This window comes from Gopherus flavomarginatus, chromosome 2 (genome assembly GCF_025201925.1).
Source record: "Gopherus flavomarginatus isolate rGopFla2 chromosome 2, rGopFla2.mat.asm, whole genome shotgun sequence".
Classification (NCBI taxonomy): Eukaryota; Metazoa; Chordata; order Testudines; family Testudinidae; genus Gopherus; species Gopherus flavomarginatus.
Genome location: NC_066618.1, coordinates 28742981 through 28764274, shown reverse-complemented (window position 1 = coordinate 28764274; position 21294 = coordinate 28742981). Strand labels below are relative to the sequence as shown.

Sequence of the window (21294 nt, the reverse complement as noted above, 5' to 3'; positions counted from 1 at the left end):
GGGGGGTAGTGGAATGTTTATTATATGCCTATAATACTCAAATTCAGTGGGTGTGTACAGGAAGGTAACGCAGTGGCTTCCGAGATAAGAATACCCAGGCACACAATCGAAAGACAGTGGCATCCATCAAGGCTCTAGGCTGAAATGGCACAGTTGTTTTGCCAGGCTGGGAAGCTAGAGATCAAAAGGACTATAAACCATTAAAAGTGTCATGATCCCTGTGAAGAATGTAAGGGGCTGTCCAGACAGTTTCAGTGAGCTCTGACAAGGGAGGCATGTGGACAGAGAAAGGATCCATGGAAGAGATGATAGGAAGCCAGTCCTAACTAGTGTTCTCATGTGGAAGACACCTGGTAAGCTAGATGTGTAGTGTGTTTTAGGTTTTCTCTTATATGCTTTTGTTCTAAAAAATAATACTTTGCTTGAAGAAGCCTATTTGGTCAGTGCTTACCACTGTCATTGTCCCAGAAGGTACAGAAATAGGGTCTGAGTCTAAGTCAGACCTGCTAAGGCAACCATGGTAAGTACCAGAGGACTGTAACCCAGGACCCGATCTGTGAGTGGGAAAATTGTATGATTCCACCTTAAGCCAGATGATAGCTAGAGGTTTGAGTCTTTAAAGGCAGGTGCACTTGACACTACCAAGAGGGATCAGAGGTAGTTATCTCAGCCACTCTGTCACCTGGCTAATGATGGAAAGAACTCTAGACATTACAGTGCACAAGTTAACACTTTTCTTTAAAAAGGCAAAAAAAAAAAGTTTTAATTTATTTTTCTTTGGATGAAACTCAGACTATTTAGGACATTCACTCCCAACGGAAGAAAATAGGAAAGATGCTCCCATTAATTTGTGATACTAAAGTACATTATGTACTTTAAAGTACATAAAGTACATAAAGTAAAGTACAAACAGCCAAGGGTAATTAAACTAATAACTCATCAAAAGTTGTGCATTTATAAAGGTTACATACCTTTTTGGGTGCTATTGCAATATTGTCAACCTCATGCATTCAAATATGAGGCAGGCCTCATAAAATTGCGATTGGCTAAAAGATGAGATTTACATTTAAAAAACTGGATTCTTTTCCTTTGCTTTCTGGTTTCTGAGCCTCTAAGGTGCCTTAGAGCATGTTATCAAGGATTTTCATGCAACTGTGATGTCCAGGAATGTACTTTTTAAAGGATGAAAGCTGAAATTCTCATGTAATCACATGACTCCAGGAGCTGAGTCTTTAAGAACAGTGCCAAATCTCATGAGACTGCTGCTATGAGCCACCACAGTATAAAGCCACAAGACAAAACTCTTTTTATAACCTGAGAAGTATAGGTTTCTTCTATCAATGTTGGCAATCCAAAGTGTTCAATAATCATGAATCAGGCCTCCAAAAATAATGAGATTGGCTTAAAATAATGAGATATTTAAAATTTTTTTTTAAAAAATTGGAAATCTATAATTAATTTGTATTAAACACTTGACACAGCAATCGATCAACAATAATTTATATAAAGCACAATCTCCATTTTGCATAGCACTGGAACCAAGAGTAGTCACTCGGCTGTTTGAGAAAGCTACGAATATAGTAACAATGGAGGGTAGGAAGAGAGCACTGCATTGGTTACACTCATTTCATGTTCCGAAGGTTATCTTTGTCAGCTTGAGGGCTAGCAACAATTTTATGCGAATTAATACTTAAGAATTAATACTTAAGGCCTAGAATACCATTTGCCAAAGAAAGTTTCCTACTTGCCAGTGGTGAATGGATGTTGCCAGGTGGACAGGCAGAGGGTATAATTTGGCTTAGGCCAGCCCCTATAGTTTGATCAATGATAAATTATAAGGGGCCTATTTACTGGTTTAGATTTGAATGGAGATGACATTTTAAGAATACAGAGGCTCTTGTGAGTTTTCTGTCATTTGGTGCAAAAATAGTGTAAGAATAAACTGTATGATTTCGGAGCTGTACAACCTGCCCCCTAGTCCTGATTCATTCCCAAACCCAACCTTGAGCTCTATGCCTAATTGTACTGTCTGGTTGGCCCATCTCTATTACTTTCACATTTGTTTTGTTTCATCTGAAGACATAATACAATTATTTTTAAAGAAGTTTTTAAAAATTAGAACCACAAGGGGATTAAACTTCTGAAGCAACTGTTAACATGTGCCTATGAATGAACCATATCTGTCTGCATAAGGATACCCCAGGACTGGCGCTAGAGGTTTTCGCGCCCTAGGCGCATGGCCATTTCGGCGCCCTGCGCGCCGCTCCCGCGGCTCCGGTGGAGCTGCCGCAGCCGCTTCTGGGGAGGGGTCCGTTGGTCCGCAGCAGCTCCGGTGGAGCTGCCGCAGCCGTGGGAGGTCCACTGTGGGAGGTCCACTGGATCCGTGGACCAGCGGACCCTCCGCAGGCACGACTGTGGCAGGTCCACCGGAGCCGCCTGCAGCACCCCCCAGCAAAATGCCGCCCTCCGAAAATCCTGGTGCCCTAGGCGATTGCCTAGTTCGCCTCAATGGAAGCACCAGCCCTGGATACCCCCTGCTGGGCACTGGGTTTGAACCCAGGCATTTTCAGCAGCAAACCTAAAAGCCTCTACAGGGGCGCTGGAACCATTTGTTATAAGGGGAGTCCTGCAGCCATTGAACAACACTCATTCATTGCTATGGTTACTTAAAGCCGGGGGTGCTGGCGGGGCACCCCAGCACCTACAGCTCAAGCGCCCCCGGAGCCCCCTTTTTTGCTGTGAGAGAATCATGAAGGAATAAGGGAAGGGGGAAAACACCGTGAAGAAAATGAGCTTAGTGGTGGGTGCGGATTCTTGCTTTGCAGAGTAGAAGCAGGAAACGCGCGATGAGCTCTGTGCAGGGAGAACGGACGTGACTGTGGGAGCGACAGCAGCAGAGGGGGTGAGTGGGCGGCGGCGGAGTGAGAATGGAGGGAAGGGGGAGAGAGGGAACCGCGGGGGGATCACTCCCGCCCCCCAAGCGCTGCTCCTGCCAGCCGCACCAGTCTCTTGCCGGTGTGTGGGGCTGAGGCGGCTCTGAACTTGCCCTCCCCAAGAGGCCCGGCCCTGCCCCTGCTCCTCTTTCCCCCAGCCCCGGTAAGAGCCGCCCAAGGAGCTGGGGGCCGCTGTGAGGATCCCCCGGCTACCTGGGGGGGCTCTTCCCACAGCCCAGCAGGCTGGGGGCGGGGCCTAGGGAAAGAGGCGGGGCCAAGGGCGGAGCCTCGCTCCATCCGCCCCCCCGTAGCGAGGTTCCGGCGCTGGGCAGCGCGTGTGAGGAGCTGCGCTGCGGGAAGGAAGCAGCAGATTGGGCTGTCGTGATCCTCGCACGAGCTGCTTCCCCTCGCTGGCTGTTCCGTTCCAGGGCAGCGGCGGCAGCAGCAGGAGGGACTACAGCCCTGCGCCGGGGCTTCCCCGCTCCCAGCTGGGCGCACCCCGGGAGCGAGCAGAGCGCCCGTCTCTCCCTTGCCTTCCCGGCCCGGCGGGCAGATGTTACCACCCACTTGAACCGGAACCTTTTATGCAAAGGCAGCCTCGGGCTGCTCGCTGCTGTGCGCGCCGGGGGAGTGCATCCAGCCCGCTCGTTAGGAGGGGGAGGAGGAGCGCGGTAACTCAGCCGCTAGCAATGGGGCCGTGCATGCACCGGGCTTAGCCTGCTTGTGCAGTACATGCCAGGGCAGGAGGATTTAGCTGCGGCGCCCTCTGCTCTGCTGGATCGGCTTGGGGCAAGGCTTCTTGGATGAGCCGCTGTGGGGATCAGCCGGGGAGTGCGGCTGGAGGCAACAACAGCAGCCGCCACCGCCTCTTCCTCTCCCGCTTGTTCTTTTCTCTGCTGCTGCCCATGGCTTCTCGCCACCGCTGGTGACGGGCTCCCACTGCATCCTCCCGCGCCTGGCCCGCGGCGAAGGAAGGTGGGGATGGGGAACACCACCTCCTGCTGCGTCTCCTCCAGCCCCAAGCTACGCAGGAATGCCCACTCCCGGCTGGAGTCCTACCGCCCGGAGCCCGAGCTGAGCCGCGAGGACACGGGCTGCAACCTGCAGCACATCAGCGACCGGGAGAACATAGACGGTAAGAGAGGTGTGGGGGCTGCTGGGGTGAGGAGCTCCCCGCAGCTAGGGCAGCCGGGGAAATCCCCCCACGGTCCTCCTGGCTTGGGGAAATCCCTTCTCTCTCCAGCCACAGGGGCAGCCCCCAGGGAAATGCATCCCCCACAAGCACAGGAAGAGCCAAGTGGGCGAACTCTCTGCTGTCCTGCTCAAGGGGGGAAACTAGGAAACCCCTAGCTCTTCCTCCCCTAATACCTTAGGAGCCCCCGTGGCTTCATCCTAGCCTCTCAGTGTTTAATCACATCTGTTCCTCAGGGGGGAATCTGTTCTCTCCCTGCCTCCTCCGGGGTTTTTTCTGGCTCTTTTGGTGATTGCAGAACATATGATGAGACGGAGGGTTTGTTTGGTGTTTTTAGGCCGCCATCCACAATTTCGAGGCTTTTGGGTTCTCCTATCCCTGCATATCACAGTGCAGCATTATTTACCCTGTACTAATATGTCATGATGTAGCTCTATTTATCCCCACCGGCACCCCTTAAACTTCGTATAGATTCCACCTCTCCATGTATGTGGTTCAGTGTTGGGATCCTTGTGTGGATTCTTGCCATGTACATTGTGATATGGCATTATTTATCTGCCCTTTCCTCTGATTTGAGGCCTTTATCATTCTCCCACCTTAGTATTGAATGAAAGGCCAGAGAGCTATTTACCTCAGACTGTACTTTCAAGATCTTTGTGTGTATCAGCATGGACTGATGTGACACTGTTTACACTGGTCCACAGCTTCTGGACTCAACCCACTCAACTGTTTGAATTTCACAAGTGAATTTTTGCCCACCCAAATTTCCTGAACAACGATGGTCTGTGGACTCAGCTGTTTTTATGGTCAGCTCTTGCTATGTGTATGCCAAAGCCAATCCTAGTTGGGGGATAAAACATAAAGGATAAACCCGATAGTTATGGAAGAGGGAGAAATTTATCTTGTACTGACCTTCAGTGCCAGTGACTTATTTCCTTCCATTACACTGATGATGGAACATTGGTATAACAGAGCAATGAATATTCTCTCTCTCCAGTATTGTTGGAAAAACTATATTCTCATTGACTCAGTAATGACCAAACATCCTTTTGTGTGCTGTGGTTAATTAGAACCCGGCCTATTCTTAAGTGTGTCTTTAATGTGTAAGTATAAACTAGTTTCTGATTAGCTGAAATAGTTAGTTAGTCCTAAAACTTAACTGGTAAAACATCAACTTTCTCATAGTTTGATGTGAATTACCTTTGGTAGAAAGCCAAAAAAGTCACATTGGCTCCCATTAGATTTTTTTCAGCATTTTTTCATAGCTTATGTGATCAATTGCAAACTTTGTTTTAAAGCAGTTCTCACCATTGGCTTAATTCTTAATAACAGAGTAACTTTACCTCAGGTTATGATTATTTCTTTTAATTAATTTGCATTCTGGAATTGTGACTGTTATTGGACTGTAATGGGATCAATGGGTGGAAAAAAATATATAATGGCCAGGTTTGAGAAAACTGGGGGAGATTTAAAAACTAGTTGTTGACCCGTGAATGACTGATTCTTGTCACGCCAGTGTTGTCCAGATTAGCAGTAAACTCCTTTTTCCATGATGGTTTGGAATTTCAACGGTTTCACATCAGTAGAAACAGGTCTTGCTCTATAGTTTTAATTGAGAAGTTTGGGTTTTTTTCAGCGGGGGGGGGAGGAGTTCTTTAAAGTGTGGTGACAATACAGAAAATTCTAAATGTCTTTCCTTGTAAACTCACTTTTTGCCAAGAATTCTCTTCATGGTTTGGTTAGACCAGTGGCTATAAACCTTTCCAGACTACGGTAGCCCTTTGAGGAGTCTGATTTGTCTTGTATACCACAAGTTTCACCTTACTTAAAATATGCTTTCTCACAAAATTAGACAATAAAAATACACACGTGTCACAGCACCCTATTAATGAAAAATTACTTTTTAATTTTTACCATATAATTATAAAATAAATCAATTGGTATATAAATATTGTACTTATGTTTCAGTAAATAGTATATAGAGCAGTATAAACAAGTCATATGAAATTTTAATTTGTTCTGACTTTGCTAGTGCTTTTTATATAACCTGTTGTAAAACTAGGCAAATATGTAGATGAGTTGATGTACCCTCTGAAAGACCTCAGTGTACTCCCAGGGGTACACATACCCCTGCTTGAGAACCAATGGGTTAGGCCAATTTTCAGATCAGTAACAGTACTCCATGAATGGAAGCACTGATGGGACATGTGTGCATGTTGTCTCTGTCCTAATAAATTCTTGTCAATTAAAGGACCTTGTGCTTTACCAGTGGAACATAGAAAATAAACTATCTATCTCTGTTTCATCAGGCTCAGCACTGTGGCAAATGAAATTAAGTTCTCAGGTGGGGGAGTTGCCTTCAACTCTGACAGCATATAACAAATTTTGTGGTTTGTCTCTCTTGCCTTGCTGTTTGCTCAGATCTTGCTCCTTACTATGATATGATTAGGTATAGAGTCAGAGGCATCAGTTTTCATTGAGGCCATTGATGTAGAATGAGTTAGTGTTTCTTCTTTGAACACAATTGGGGATAAAACAAATCTGAAATACTCACTTTTGCATATCTGTTGTATTGCAGTCAGATCCACTGGAAGTCTTTGGTCAAAGATGATAGACTGATTACAAAATATAATAAGACTATTCTGTTTCTGAACACTTATTTCCTGAGACTGGGTGCATTTTTGTTTTTAGATTGCTCGAAACTATATGGCAAACATATGCCTATGGTGACACAGTGGGGGAAAAAAACAAATAGTGCACTGTAATAATATTTCTATTGTTTTTCAATAACTTGAAAATTATTTTACATGAAACAATGAAGGAACAATACTGTGGTCAATTTTTTTTTATTTTTTTTATTTTTTGGGGAAGAGAGAATATAAGGTATTGATTCTTCAAGTAGCCTACAAAATATCTAAAATCCATGAAATATTCAAGAGCTATTTAGCTCTTCAAAAGAATTGGATATTTATTTGAAAAAACAAACTGGTGGTATCACTGTAAATAAACAATTTGGATACTTAAGAAATGTTGTTGTTGGTTTTTTGGTTTTTAACCTGTGTTTCTCACTACCTGTTACTGCAGTGAGAACATGACTGTCAGATACAGTGTGTTTGACAGTGATGTTCAAATTCTGGAAATGCTAATTCACTAGCACTTTTTTCCTCTCACACGAGTACTGATTATAAGTTATGCTTTCAGAAATTACACATTGTGGTGAGTAGAAGGAGTTGTTGTCCTCTACCTTCAAGTCTGCCTTCAATTCTCTTGTGTTAATCAAGATTTATAGAACTCTAGCTTTTAGGATTGGGCAAAGCAACTTTTTGTACAATAAAATTACCTTAAACCAGTCTTAATTTGTTACTAAGGTTTGAAAAATGTAACTTCTCACCTGTCTGTTCCTTGGTGAACCAGGACCAGAATGGAAATGCCAAAATACAGTGAGAGAACTGATTATTGTGTCGTTTCCAGGTAAGTAGAAGCTATGGATATCTTGTGGAAGAGATTCTCCTCTTACAGTTTCCAACCTAATTTTGTTGAAGAAACTGGTTCCAGTAAATAAACGAACTCTTGAGAGCTTGTGCAAACAGAACCTTTTGAGGTTTGCTAGTCATTCTGTGCTTTGTACTGAAACCATTGGAAATGCTGTCATGGAGAGAGGTACCAGTGAATTCTAATTACATGACCTGATCATGCAGTCTTGTAGGGGAGGGAACTTGCATTGTCTTAAATAGAAGTTCTCCCTGAGCAAGGAATGTAGGATTGGGCCTACAGCTATACCTGCCTGTTGCCATGTTGTCCAAAAGCATCATTTTTGTAATATAGCAGGAACTCTTCATGTCTGTAAGTGAAGGGAATTTTGGAAATGTTTGAGTGGGAACAAACTTCTTTCAGAGACTTTGAAGTTAGAAGGCAAAACTCCTGTTCTGAATGTTTTTTCTGGGTAATGGCCATGTGGAAATGCTTCAAGAATCACCTTTTTGATTATCAGTCAACAGCACATTTTTCTTAAAAGTTGGATCCGTTGGGTTTCACTGATGATTAGACCATTATCTTCAGGCATAGACAGAGGTAGTAAAGATAACCAGTTATCTGCTTTGCTGCTATATTCTGCCCAGAAGCAAAAGAGGAATTCTGATATGGAACTCAGAGGATGCCCATTCTTTTTAATGACTGATTGCTCATAGAAACTTTTAAAGGTTATGAAATGGTTTAACCTTTTAAAATCTTGCTTCTGGAAAGTTGTGACAATAGGCTGAGAACTTCTTAATGAATTTGGATGACCAACTTTTCTATCTATTGCTCATCAAGAGACTTATCTAGCAGTATCTTGGCTACAAATGTAAGAGAAAACAGTAGATCACTTAATGTGTCAATCTGGTAAAGTGCTGTTATTACTTAGATGGCCTGATTTTTTTTTTTTTTGACCCAGTCTTTTGCTAGATGCTTTGTCCACTTTAAAATTGTTGTCGTATTTGGTTATTCGTCTGATTAAGACATGTGGGCTGGATCGTTTATTCCGTTTGGACATGGGGGTTCTGGGTTTGAGAATCTCACAGAATGAACTCTGTAAGGGACTCAGGTGTCATGGTGATAGGTGCTGTTATGAAAGCTAGCTCGATAAAGGAAGTTTAGATTAGATTGACTGTGGTCTAGACCAGGGCTTCTCAAACTATCCGATGCGGTGGACCGGCAGTTTTTTTTCCCCTAATGTCCCAGGGACTGGTGCCATATTTCCCAGGGACTAGGCATGAGCACATCAGATCAGAAAAACTAACATTCTTCACTGTATTAATTGGCATGGGAGTGTGGCGTACATGGGAGATGTTCTCATTTAAATGCATTGAAGACTGACTGAAAGGCTGTGCATCTGGGCGGATAGTATAAAACGACTAGATCCAAGAAAATATTATTTGAACATTTGTAGTAGTATTAATTTATATCAGAAACAATATAATGAATAGAATAAAAACTGGCAGACATTTTTTATTTTGTTTATTTATCAATATTATATGTCCTTCTGAAAACATAATATTTAATATTGTCAACTTTTATCGACTGATTATTCTTGGTGGAATTCTGGTGTGATTTTTAAATTATACTATTATTTCTCTTTGTTTTCCCTGGAAACTCTCTGCAGACCAACAGCCAATGGCTCGCAGACCAGCACCGGTCCACGAACCACCACTTTGAGCAGCACTGGTCTAGACTAAATTTATACGTGATGTCAGCATGTCTGTTGTCACATAGTCAGATCCACTGTTGGCTTAACTAATGAAAAAACTGAGAGATTACTGATCTGAAAAAGGTGTCTCTCAGGCTTGATTTTCCTGTATGGCACAGTTTTTTCCACAGTAGGCTCTTTGTGAGAGCTTTGGTGGAGAGAGAATAACCTCACAGGATATATTTTATGAGACCGCTGTCATAACCTGAAACCAGCTGAGCTCAAAGACTGAGCTAATTGACCAGGGGCTAATCAGAAGTTGCTCTTGGTGTTGGTAGGAAATAAAGTTCTTATAATAAGAAGTTACTCTGTCCCCGTCCCCTTGCTCCCTTGCAAAATCCTTCTAATGTTGCTGAGTCACATTTTTCATTGCTAATTGCAGATCAGATAACTGAACCCTGTGTGACTATGTCCCTAATAAACCTATTCAACTCTTTTTGTGGTAGGTTAATTTTTCTGCAGCTGGTAGACAATCTCTTGAGAAACAATCCATCCTGAAAGCAGCTTATTTGTGAAAATGGGCAGTAGCCATGTGAGAACATCTGAATTAAGATTACATAGTGTGCCTCAGGTGTGCTGGACTCTGTGAGAATCATGAGGTTTTATATGTTGCCAAGTATAAAACTCAAGTGTAGTAAAGTTTTTTATAATCTATCTGGTTTTCTTAATGAAGATTTATGGAGTGAGAATGTTGGTTCCTTTCAGAGTGAATGGTGGATTGAATCCTGCCCTCTTTCTCATTTTTCCAATCTCACTGACCTCAACAGAATTGCACAGGTATAATTGATAGCAGAATTTGGCCTGAAATGTCTACGATTTTAACTGGTTGGTACTGGGATCTAGTGACAGTGTGGGAGTGGATTCCAAATCTATAAATTGAAAAGCTGAAGTCTTAAAGGAGTGATACCCAGTTTTCTGTGAATGACTGTTGTGTGATTTCATTGTCTATATTTAGGATGTATAATTTTGTTCCATGGAACCAGCCAACACACAGATATACATTCATTTGTATCCGGTTGAGTGCTGATAAAATACAGCAGTCTTTGAACACCCAGGGCCATGTTTCACGAAGGAATAGACCCAGACCCACAAAAGCAATATTCCCACTTCCTTAGTTTAGTTTGGAGTGTTCATGTGCACACGTTTCTGAAGTACCTAACCTTGCATACCACAGACTAAACTGTTTTTAAAAGTGTAATCTTGCTCAGATTAGCATCTCCCCACCTCTTATAAAAATGTGCCATATGATTTTTAATTACTGTAAATATGATTGATTTTTTTGTTTTTACATCTCTTGTGAAAGACAGTGTAGTTTAGTGCCCCTAAACTTTATGCTGGAACATTGGTTCAGTATTGGCTCAGAGACAGCTTTGTCATCTACTGACTTTCTAACACTATACCTTGCAGCGTCTACTGTTTTTCTTGGAGGTCATGCATCTAAGTATCGCTGACACCTTACCCTTTAATAAAACTACTGTGCTTGCATTCAAGCTCCTACACCATTCTGCCCTGGCCTACATCACTGAGCTTGGCTCCTATGTTGCACTTTGCTGCTAATGCCAGTGTTGATGCTTTCCTTGCTTTTGGTGTGGTTTATTTTTTTTTTCTGTCCCTCTCATCTCCATGCCTTTTTCCTTTTTGCTCCCTCTTTGCCAAGTGACTATCAGCACCTTGTTCAAAGCCTGCCTAAAATCTCATTTCTTCCATGTCATTTGCAGGAAGTGAATTAATTCACACTGTGTAAAATGTGTATATATGTAGAAATGGAACCATCAAGATGTGTTAAAACTAGTCATCTTGTGAGCTTATTACTATAACCCTTAGTTTAGTACATTTCATATGATTTGTTTCCAAGAATTTCAGTTAATGCTTGAGATGCACAAGAGCACCAAAGTTTAGCTCAGACAAATACTTGAAACAGAATGTTGTGCATTAAAATGTACACGTTTGAAAATGTAAAGACTGCTGTACTGACATACATTTGCACAGGTAACTAAGGCCTGGTCCACACTACACAGTTAAATCGATTTAAACAGCGTTAAATCGATTTAACTCTGTACCCGTCCACACTACAAGGCACTTTAAATCGACTTTAAGGGCTCTTAAAATCGATTTCTGTACTCCTCCACAACGAGAGGAGTAACCCTAAAATCGATATTACTATATCGATTTAGGGTTAGTGTGGACGGAAATCGAAGTTATTGGTCTCATTCCTTTAATGTAGCTACCCAGAGTCCACCGCTCCAGAAATCGATGGTAGCCTAGGACCGTGGACGCACACCACCGAATTAATGTGCCCTAGTGTGGATGCATAAAATCGATTTTATAATATCGGTTTTATAAAACCGGTTTTAGTAATTTCGATTTTATGCTGTAGTGTCAACGTGGCTACATCTACAAGATATATGAGGAATCCTGGTGCTGCGTAGTGTGGTTGGCTGGTATTGCTACATTAATATTGTCACATTCAGTGTCCAGTAAAAAAAAAAAAAAAAAAAAAAATCTGGATTTTAAATGTCTTTTCTATGTTGTATCTTAACAAGAATATGAAATAAACTTTTACAAAAGAAAAACTTAAATGACATATAGTCCTTACTGTAGACTGATAACTATATTTAATGAAAATGGAGCCTTTGAAGATTAGCACCATTCTTGCTTTGGAACATTTCGCTTTGTAATTGTTTATTTCAATCAAAGAATTAACCAGCATAACCATAGTTTTTAAAAGTAATGTTAAAGAAAAAAGATGAAATGTGAAATTTTAAATAGAAAACTTTATCCTCAAGACTATTTAACATCCAGATTATAAATGTCCATGTGTGAGATGTTCTGCTAAACGTTGATATTACTTTTATTAAACCAATACTGCTGGGTGCAGTTGTACTTATTTAGCTTTAAATAATAATTGTAGATTTTGCCTGCACTGCAACAGCGAGCCTGACTTAATCCCCTTAGGTTAGCTTAGGTTGAGTGAGTGTGGCCATGCTGTGAAACTTTCAAGCTATGCAGAATGCTTGGATTAGCAATTCAGGAGTTGTGCTGATTTGAGCATAGCCTGTGGTAGCATGCCCACTGCATAGCTCAAGCATTACCCATGCCCCTTAACGGCCCAGGTAGCTTGAGTTTAGAGCACCACTTAACTCAAGCTAGAGATTTTTGTGTGTGCCAAGGGAAGTCGGGTTAGGTCAGGTTATACCTTGAGCAAGCAGTAAAAACAAGTCTTTGGCTACTAGCTATTTATCTGGTTCAGGAACTGTTTCCAGCATTTGTAGGGTGGTTGCAGGTTCTGCATTTAAATCCTTGTTTTGTTTTTTTTTCTCTCGAGGTTGTAAAACTTCATGTCCGTTAACTTGCAAAGGATTTATTAGCGTAACCATAAACATCTCGTGGTAGATGTTCAACTAGTGTAAATGTCATAGCTCGGTTAGGTTCAGTGAGCTATGGTAGTTTACACTAGCTGAAGATTCTGCCCCTCTTGCATTAGTTCTTTGCACAGGTAATCTGACTTCTGTTAGGCCAGGTCAATGCTGTAGCGCGTTAATGAACATACTCACTACAGTATTTGGAGGGGTTCTCCCATTGCTGCACTTCACCTACCGGAGAAGTGGTAGCTAGCTGGAAGAATTCTTATGTCAGCCTAGCGCTGTGCACACCAAAGCTTAGGTCAGCATAGCCATGTCTCTCAGGGATGTGGATATTCACACCCCTGAGAGCAGGACTGGCGCTAGGGGTTTGAGTGCCCTAGGCGCACGGCCATTTCGCCACCCCGCGCGCTGGTCTCCCGGCTCCGCAGTCCTGCCTGCGGACGGCTAGGTGCTCCCGCAGCTCCAGTGGAGCTGCCGCAGTCGTGCGAGCAGCCGACCGTCCTCCCGCAGGCACGACTGCAGCAGTTCCACCGGAGCCGCGGACCAGCGGACCCTCTGCAGGCACCACTGCGGCAGCTCCACCGGAGCCGCCTGTCGCCCCCTCCGGCAAAATGCCGCCCCCTAATAATGCTGGCGCCCTAGGCAATTGTCTAAGCTGCCTAAATGCAAGTGCCGGCCCTGCCTGAGAGACTTAGTTGTGCTGCTGTAAGTTTTCAGTGTGGGCTATGGCTACATTAGAGAGCTTACAGTAGTAAGAGGGGAGGGATAGCTCAGTGGTTTGAGCATTGACCTGCTAAAACCAGGGTTGTGAGTTCAGTCCTTGAGGGGGCCACTTAGGGATCTGGGGCAAAAATCACTACTTGGTCCTGCTAGTGAAGGCAGGGAGCTGGACTCAATGACCTTTCAAGGTTCCTTCCAGTTTTAGGAGATAGGTATATCTCTAATTATATATATCTGTGCGACCTTAAGCTTTCTAGTGTAGCTGCTCTAAGCCAATGAGAGAGAGCTCGCCCATCAATTTAATTAATCCACCACCAATGAGTGATGGGAGAAGCTCTTCTGCTGACACAGCGCTGTCCACATCGACATTACTGTGTTGCTCAGGGTGGCTTATTCACACCCCAGAGAGACATAAGTTATACTGACATAAGTGGTAGTGTAGACATAGCTGTAGACCAGCCCTGTGTAGCTGTACCATTATAGCTATACTGACAAATCTTCCTTGTGCAGGTGCAGTTTGTATGGGCAAAAAATTCTTTTGCTGGTATAGTTTATACCAGTTCTGTGAGTGAAATAAGCTATACTGGTAAAAGCACACATTTTTGCCACCTGATGGTGTGAAACTGATGGGCCTGTCTTCCAGCTAGTGCAACCTTGGGAGCAAAAGAGCAAATTGGTAGTAGACCCAAGTTTGCTACCAGTGTGGTGCTTTCCACTGTGTGTTAGTATTTCAGCAAGGTGATGTATTTGGTACTGTTACCACATTGTTGCATTCATGAGATCTCTTCACAGCATTTCTAATGGATATAGAAATGCACTATGAATTATTCCTGCTTCTCTCTGTGTGAAGAACAGAATTTATTACTTTCAGCTAATCTGCAGCTGTTTTGTCTTTGCAAGTCTCGCACAGAAGAAGAAAAAAATAAAAAAAACTGAGCTATACTTGATCAGCAAACCCTAAATTGACTTGCTTGCACTCTGTCTCTAGGGAGCATGGCAGAGACTGTAAAAGCGTGTGTGCGTGTGGCGAGTGGTGATTTTGTGTTGGGCAAGTGTGGGTTGTGGGTTTTTGTTTTTCCATTTCTGCACAGTTTAGTTGTTCATAGGGAGTAGTGGTGTTGTCCTCCTCTCTCCTTTCCACGTTCTGTTCTGTTTCTTGAGAGGGAAACAAGATCACAAAAAGTGGGATCCATGTCAGATGGATCAGTACTTTGACTTTCAGAGATGGGATGAATTATATGCAGCTTGTTACTTGTTCTGTGGGGAAAACTTTCCTGGCTGCAGGTGAGACTGGTGACTGTAAAAATACAAACCCTTCCTCCTAAAATGAACAAGTCAGTATTTATTTGCTTTGTTCAAGAGATAAAGAAAATTTCTTGCTTTACCTTTTCATGCCTCCTACACAAAAATTGTTTTTCTTATGTTCCCTGATTTCATTTAAAAATAAAAATTTGACCTCTAGGTACTTCTAGGTCAGAATGTCTCAGGAGCAGGCTGCCCCGGCGGGGATATAGAATGTATTCTGGGGGCATGCGAGAAGCTTTGGGTGGAGGGGAGGGAAACATACTATGAAATTTTACCCATTGCAGTGAATAACTAGCAAAGTTGAATCCTCCAGACATATCAGGTCCTCAGATGTCGCTGTGCATTTTGACGGATTTCTGTTAAGCTTGCTTAGCATTATACAAAGTCATTGCCTTCTGTACATTAATCTGTTTGCCGTGACACTCTGAACCTCAAAGTAGTACAGTGGAACCCCCATATTGATCACTGTCATGTGATTATTATGTTTTGTACAAACTATGCCTTGTGAGGTATCATTTTAAAAATCTTAATATCCTAGTGAGTTGTATGTACTATCAGTATATGTTAATTTATGAATTATTGCCATATGTGCTACTGAAATACGTTGTGAGGTTGGGAGACATCCATAGCTGGCCTTTCAGTAGGGACAAAGGAGCAACTATCACTGGCCAGACAAGCTTTGTGGCCCATCAAGAAAAATCCACTGTCCCAGAGATTTCTCAAAGAGGGTACATACGCAATGAGGGCTGCCTAATCCATGTCACAGCAAGGACCTTTCTAGCAGCTGGAAGACCATATAAAAGAGGGAGAGGGACATCATGACAGTGACACTTGGCTGCTCTCCTCCCCCGTCTCAAAACTTGGAAGATTGTTTGGAACACACAGACTTCGAACTGGGGAGATTGGTCCCAGCCTGTGAATTGAGAACTGTGAGTTGCTTGTAACATATGTTTGGGTAAGAGACTGTTTGATTCAAATCTTGCGGTAGAATTTAGACTGCGAGTTTATCCTTATTTCTTATGTAACCAACTCTGATCTTTGTCTCCTATTTATAATCACTTAAAATCTATCTTTCTGTAGTTAATAAATCTGTTTTGTATTTTACCTAAAACAGTGTGGTTTTGGTTGAAATGCATGAGGAATCTCAGCTCAGATTACACAGGCTGGTGTATGTCCACTTTCCTTTGACAGAGTGGCGAACCAGCTAATGAGTTTGCACTGTCCACGGGAGTCTTGAGCAGCATAAGCTGGTGTATTTTGGGGGGTCAAGGCTGGGGGTTTGGGTGATGTGTTGGTGCCTCTCTGTATGATTCATGTGGCTCAGGGAGCATTCATGCTGGGTTTGGGATTCCTCATGTTTATGGCTGAAGGATCATAGCTCCTTGTCACTGACGTCGCACTGTATGAGACACAGCCCAGGCTGGAGAGTTAACGGGGCACAGAGGTACCACAGTTCCAGATTGTACCCTGGTTTCCCGTCACAGCAGTATGCACATTTGATTGTAAACATCGACCACAATCACAATTTTGCTTTTGCTCTTACTACAGTAGATTCTTGGCTTTGTTTGAATTGGTGTCTTAGTGAGTTTCATATTTATTTTTTTAAATCAGTATATGTAGGGCTCTACCAAATTCACCATCCATTCTGATCAATTTCACGGCCAGAGGGTTTTAAAATTGGTCAGTTTCACAATTTCAGATGTTTGTCTGAAATTTCGTGGTGGTGTAATGGGATCGGCGAGGGGGTGTTTGCAAAGTTGTTCTAGGAGGGTCCCAAGATTGCCACCCTCGCTTCTGTGTTAGCTTCAGAGCTGGGCTGTGAAGGCAGCACCCTCCCAGGTTCCTGTAGTTAAGGGGAGGTTCCCAGAGGTAGAGGTGGGTAGGATCTCGCCCATGCTGCTGGAAGCGCTCAAGCTGGGGGCTCCTACCTGCTAGTCCAGGCCAGGGACAGATTAAGGCAGGGGGCCTACCCAGGAAAAATGGGTACCAAAGCCCCAGAGCAGAAGCACCTACTGGGTCACCCTGAACCCCAGTAGCAGCTGCAGGGGCTGAAGCCTTGAGCTCAGACTGCCCTGAGCCCCAGCTGTAGTGTCAGGGGTTGGCAGCCCCAAGCCTGGGCTGCCCTGAGACCTGGCTGGAGCAGCAACAAGGCCCCAGGCTTCCCCAGTTGGAGCATCGGGGATAGGCAGAAGCCCCCAGGGGAGAAAGCCCTGGGCTCAGCCCCTGGAGCCGCAGCAGGAGCCATGCGGGGGTAGGGAGGGGGAAACGAAAGCCTGGAGCCCAGCTACTGGGCTGCTGCAGTGCAGAAGTGAGGGTGTAGCACCCTCATTTCTGCGCTGTCTATGGAGGTGGGTCTGATCTCCCCACCAAAAGCGGCCGTGCAGGGGAAAAACAACTCTTGTCTCTCCCCAGAGCAGCTGGACTAGCAGCTAGGAGCCCCTGGCTCCCAGCAGCAGGGGAGATCAGATTTCATGGGGGAGGGCTGATTTCATGGTCTATCATACGTTTTTCACAGCTGTGAAATTGGTACGGCCCTAGGTATATGTACTTGTGTGCCTGGGGATGGAGGCATAAACTGCTACAGACATGAAAAGGGGCATGATCAAATATGAGGGTCAGCGATATTTCAGAAGTGGTGTGCCAAGTCTTCATTTATTCACTCAAATTTAAGGTTTCATATGCCAGTAATATGTTTTAACGGTTTTAGAAGGTCTCTTTCTATCATTCTGTAATATATAACTAAACTATTGTTGTGTGTGTAAAGTAAATAAGGTTTTGAAAATGTTTAAGAAGCTTCTTTTAAAATTAAATTAAAATGCAGAGTCTCACAGATGGGTGCTCAGGACCCAGGCAGTGTGAGTGCCATTGAAAATTGGCTCGCATGCCACCTTTGGCACGTGTGCCATAGGTTGCCTACCTCTGATCAAATAAGTTAGAGAAACACTGCTCCAGGTATGTATGCAGTGTTGTAGCCATGTCAGGGTATTAAAGAGACTAGATGGAGAAGTAATATCTTTTATTGGACCAACTTCTGTTGGTGAAAGAGATGAGCTTACGCAGCGCTCTTCTTCAGGTCCGGGACGCTTACTTAGTTTCACAGCTAAGTACATGATGGAACTGATTGTTTAGTATAAGTAAATTCAGAAGGCTGTAGATAGTGAGACCTCTGGGGATGATGTTTTGTTTCTGCATCTATGGACTGCCAAGATGTTTATTTCCTAGATGTCTGTACTGGTTGAGCACCATAAATACCAGAAATATTACCTTGGGTTGCGAATAAGAAGGTTGCTTACAATATTGTGTTCTTCTATTTACTTTGAGATCAGTTTCCTAAATTTTCATGAAACTAGCTGATTAAAGGAGGCCATAACTCCAGAATTTTACTGGGACAGTTGGCTAATAAAGACATCCTCTCCACTGAAAGTAAAGATAGTGATTCAATGGACAATACAAAACTTAATTCAGTGGGATCAAGGAATATTGCTCAGGGGAACCCACAAACTTTATTGTAGGAAAAAAGATTGGAAGGGATCTGTTTTGGATTAGTTGACTTGAGTATTGTGGTTGCCCACTGTTCAGTTTTATTTTATTGTTATTCACTCAATGAAGTAAGGTGTTTCTGTGATTTGGGAAATTATGTGGCATACTTTGCAAATATATATACTCGCATCTGACTAAGTGTGAACCACATACTTTCCTGTGTAAAGAGAGATTGTATCAAAATAATGCATGCTTAGGAATCATGACTGTTGTTGACAAGACAGCCAATGGTGTATAGACAAACATGTCATGAGAGACATATTTCAGTAGTCCTCCAAGTACTTTACAAGCCTTGAATTGAAGCTCACAACGACCCTGTGAGGTAGAGAAGTACTTTGCAAAAAGAAGTTGTGATGTGTCTGAGGCTATATAGAAGAGTCAGTATCTGAGTTGGGTTTGGCACTTGCAAATTCTTGGCTCCCTGTTCTGTGCTCAGACCATTAGACTGTGCCTATCTTTGTGGATTGAGTAAGGTTTTCTTTAGGCAATAAAGCTAGTCAACCATCATTTGGTTTGAGCAACTATGGTATAGAGCAGTGGTTCTCAAACTAGGGCCTCCGCTTGTTAAGGGAAAGCCCGTGGCGGGCTGGGCCGGGCCGGTTTGTTTACCTGCCGTGTCCGCAGGTTCGGCCGATCGCGGATCCCACTGGCTGCGGTTCGCTGCTCCAGGCCAATTGGGGCTGCAGGAAGCAGCGCTGGCCAAGGGACATGCTGGCCGCCCTTCCTGCAGCCCCTATTGGCCTGGAGCCAATAGGGGCTGCAGGCCAGTGGGAGTTGCGATCGGCCGAACCTGCGGAAGCGGCAGGTAAACAAACCGGCCCGTCCCGCCACGGGCTTTCCCTTAAGAAGCGGAGGCCCTAGTTTGAGACCCACTGGTATAGAGGCAACTGTCCCTTTAAAATGAAATGCAGTTTAGAGAAGTCCAATAACTCAAAATCCACGCAGAAAATCTAAGAAACAATGGTTAGTATTACACAGATTATCAGAAGCTTCTATTCATAGAAAGATGATTACTCTTTGTTGAACTACACTCTATGTATTGTAGTGTTGATTTTAAAGGCTTGTCTAACGGCTTGTCTATGCTTGTCTAATGTTAATATGTGGTCGATGCAGCGGCATCGATTTAGCGGGTTTGGTTAAGATGCGATGAGTCCATGGGAGTGTGCTCTCTCATCGACTTCAGTACTCCACCTCCCCAATAGGCAGCAAGTAAGTCAGTGGCAGAGCATCTCCTGTCATCCTAGCATGGTGTAGACATTGCGATAGGTCGATTTAAGCTATGTCCTTGAGAGGGTGATTTTTTTTTTTTTCACGCCTGAGGGACATAACGTACGTTGACTTAAGTGGCAATGTAGACCTAAGGCTGGCAAGGATTGCCTTCAATTTTCATTCTAATACATATTTCTTCCTTTTTCTCTTCTCTTGGCAGACATGGTAGCTTGGCTGCCCTAGTTAGTAATGATAGATGTTGTTATAAATTGGTCTCATCTTCCTCTACCAGTGCCAAAGTCTCACTAAGACTAAATAGTATTACATAAGAGAAGACGCTCCCTCAGTATATCGCTGTTCAAGTTAACTGCATTTTAATTTTAGAGTATGTTTGTTTGTTTGTTTTTTTCTTAAATACTGTTATTAACATGTTCAAAGAAACTAAATTGGGGACTAAGTGCAATTACTGCATGACAAGCTCCCTAATATGCAAGGTCACACACTATTCTACTCTGTCTACATGGGGATTTGAAACCATTTTTTTTTCACCTTACTAGGAAGAACAATGCTAACATTTCATGATGCTACCACAGTTTCAAGTTCAGCTGTAGGCAGACATTAGCCTTCTACAATACCAAACTCCATGGAGTGAGTTCTGGATGTAATAGTAGCCTTAAGTTGAAATTTCCTGGCATACCTTTTTTGTACACATTTTTAAGTTTTTTTTGGCTGTTAAACCCATGTAGCAATTAACAATAAATAGGACAATTTTCTACCATTTTATGCTAATATAGGCTGAAGAGAAATACTAAAGCACTTTTCCAATTATACAGAAACTCAAACTGTGATTAGCTGTGAATTAATTAAAAATGTTCCTTGATACATGTTCTTATTCTGTACATTTTAAGGACCCAGTTCAGATACAATATGTGATGTTTGTTTCAAGGTGATTTAGCAAGGTACTTAATGAGAATAGGGTTCATCTACACTGTAAAACAAAAGCAAAATGAAAAAACAACCCAGCAGCAGTGAGTCTTATAGCCCAGGTCAACTGACTTCGGCTCCTGTGCTACCGGGCTAAAAATAACCCTCCAGCCTGAGTGGGAACCTGTACGCTGCTATGTTTAGCCCTGTAGCATGAACCATGTGAGCCTGCGTGAGTTGACCTGGGTTCTGATACTTGCTGTGTTTTTTGTAGTGTAGACATACTCCTGAGCACTCTAGAGAGCATGGTTTCTGCTAGTAACTCATCCTTTTAGCTCTTCCGCTTTGGATTAAGTGTATTGTTAAAAAATGCAAAATGGCTGTTTTTTAAATAAATTTCAACTAGTAAACCCCAACGTTTTATTCAAGTGACACTCTGACAAGTGGCTTTAGGATTGTTTTAGCTTAAAACAAACAAACAAAAAAATCCAGTTCCACAGGTGAATAGTGGAGTTTTATCCTCACATGTGCACATATAACAGATCATATTTCTCAGCTGTCCTAGTCTTTCTACCATTGGGTTAGTTATCATTGACACTCCCTTCTCTGTAGCTTTTTATCATTAATATTCTAGCTTGACAAAAATTCACCCAAACTATTACTTTTAGCAGTCTTGGGGTTGATGGGAGAAGGGAGCTGACTATTCTAAGCTTTTAAACCATACAGTCTGCAGCAGAAAGTCCTCTCTTTCTCCGTGGCTGGCCTTTGGGATAATCCTTCTAATGTCAAACATATTGCTTTAGCAATGTACATACCATCCTGATATCAGCCACAGAAAGAAGTAAAATACGCAATATACGTCAGTGTTGTAACTGTGTGTGT

At 43.1% G+C, this 21294-nt stretch overlaps 1 protein-coding gene across 4 annotated transcripts in view; it reads left to right on the top strand.

The window, feature by feature from the left end:
• Positions 1 to 3176: 3176 nt before the first annotated feature.
• CCNY (cyclin Y) overlaps positions 3177 to 21294 on the top strand; it is a 231379-nt gene continuing 213261 nt past the window's right edge. Inside the window, exon 1 of one of the 4 annotated variants that reach the window (XM_050939147.1) lies at positions 3177 to 4068. In XM_050939147.1, the coding sequence (XP_050795104.1) occupies positions 3915 to 4068 (154 nt within the window). In that variant the 5' untranslated portion in view covers positions 3177 to 3914. The remainder of the gene's footprint in view (positions 4069 to 21294) is intronic. The other 3 variants (XM_050939148.1, XM_050939149.1, XM_050939150.1) reach the window with 3 other exon arrangements.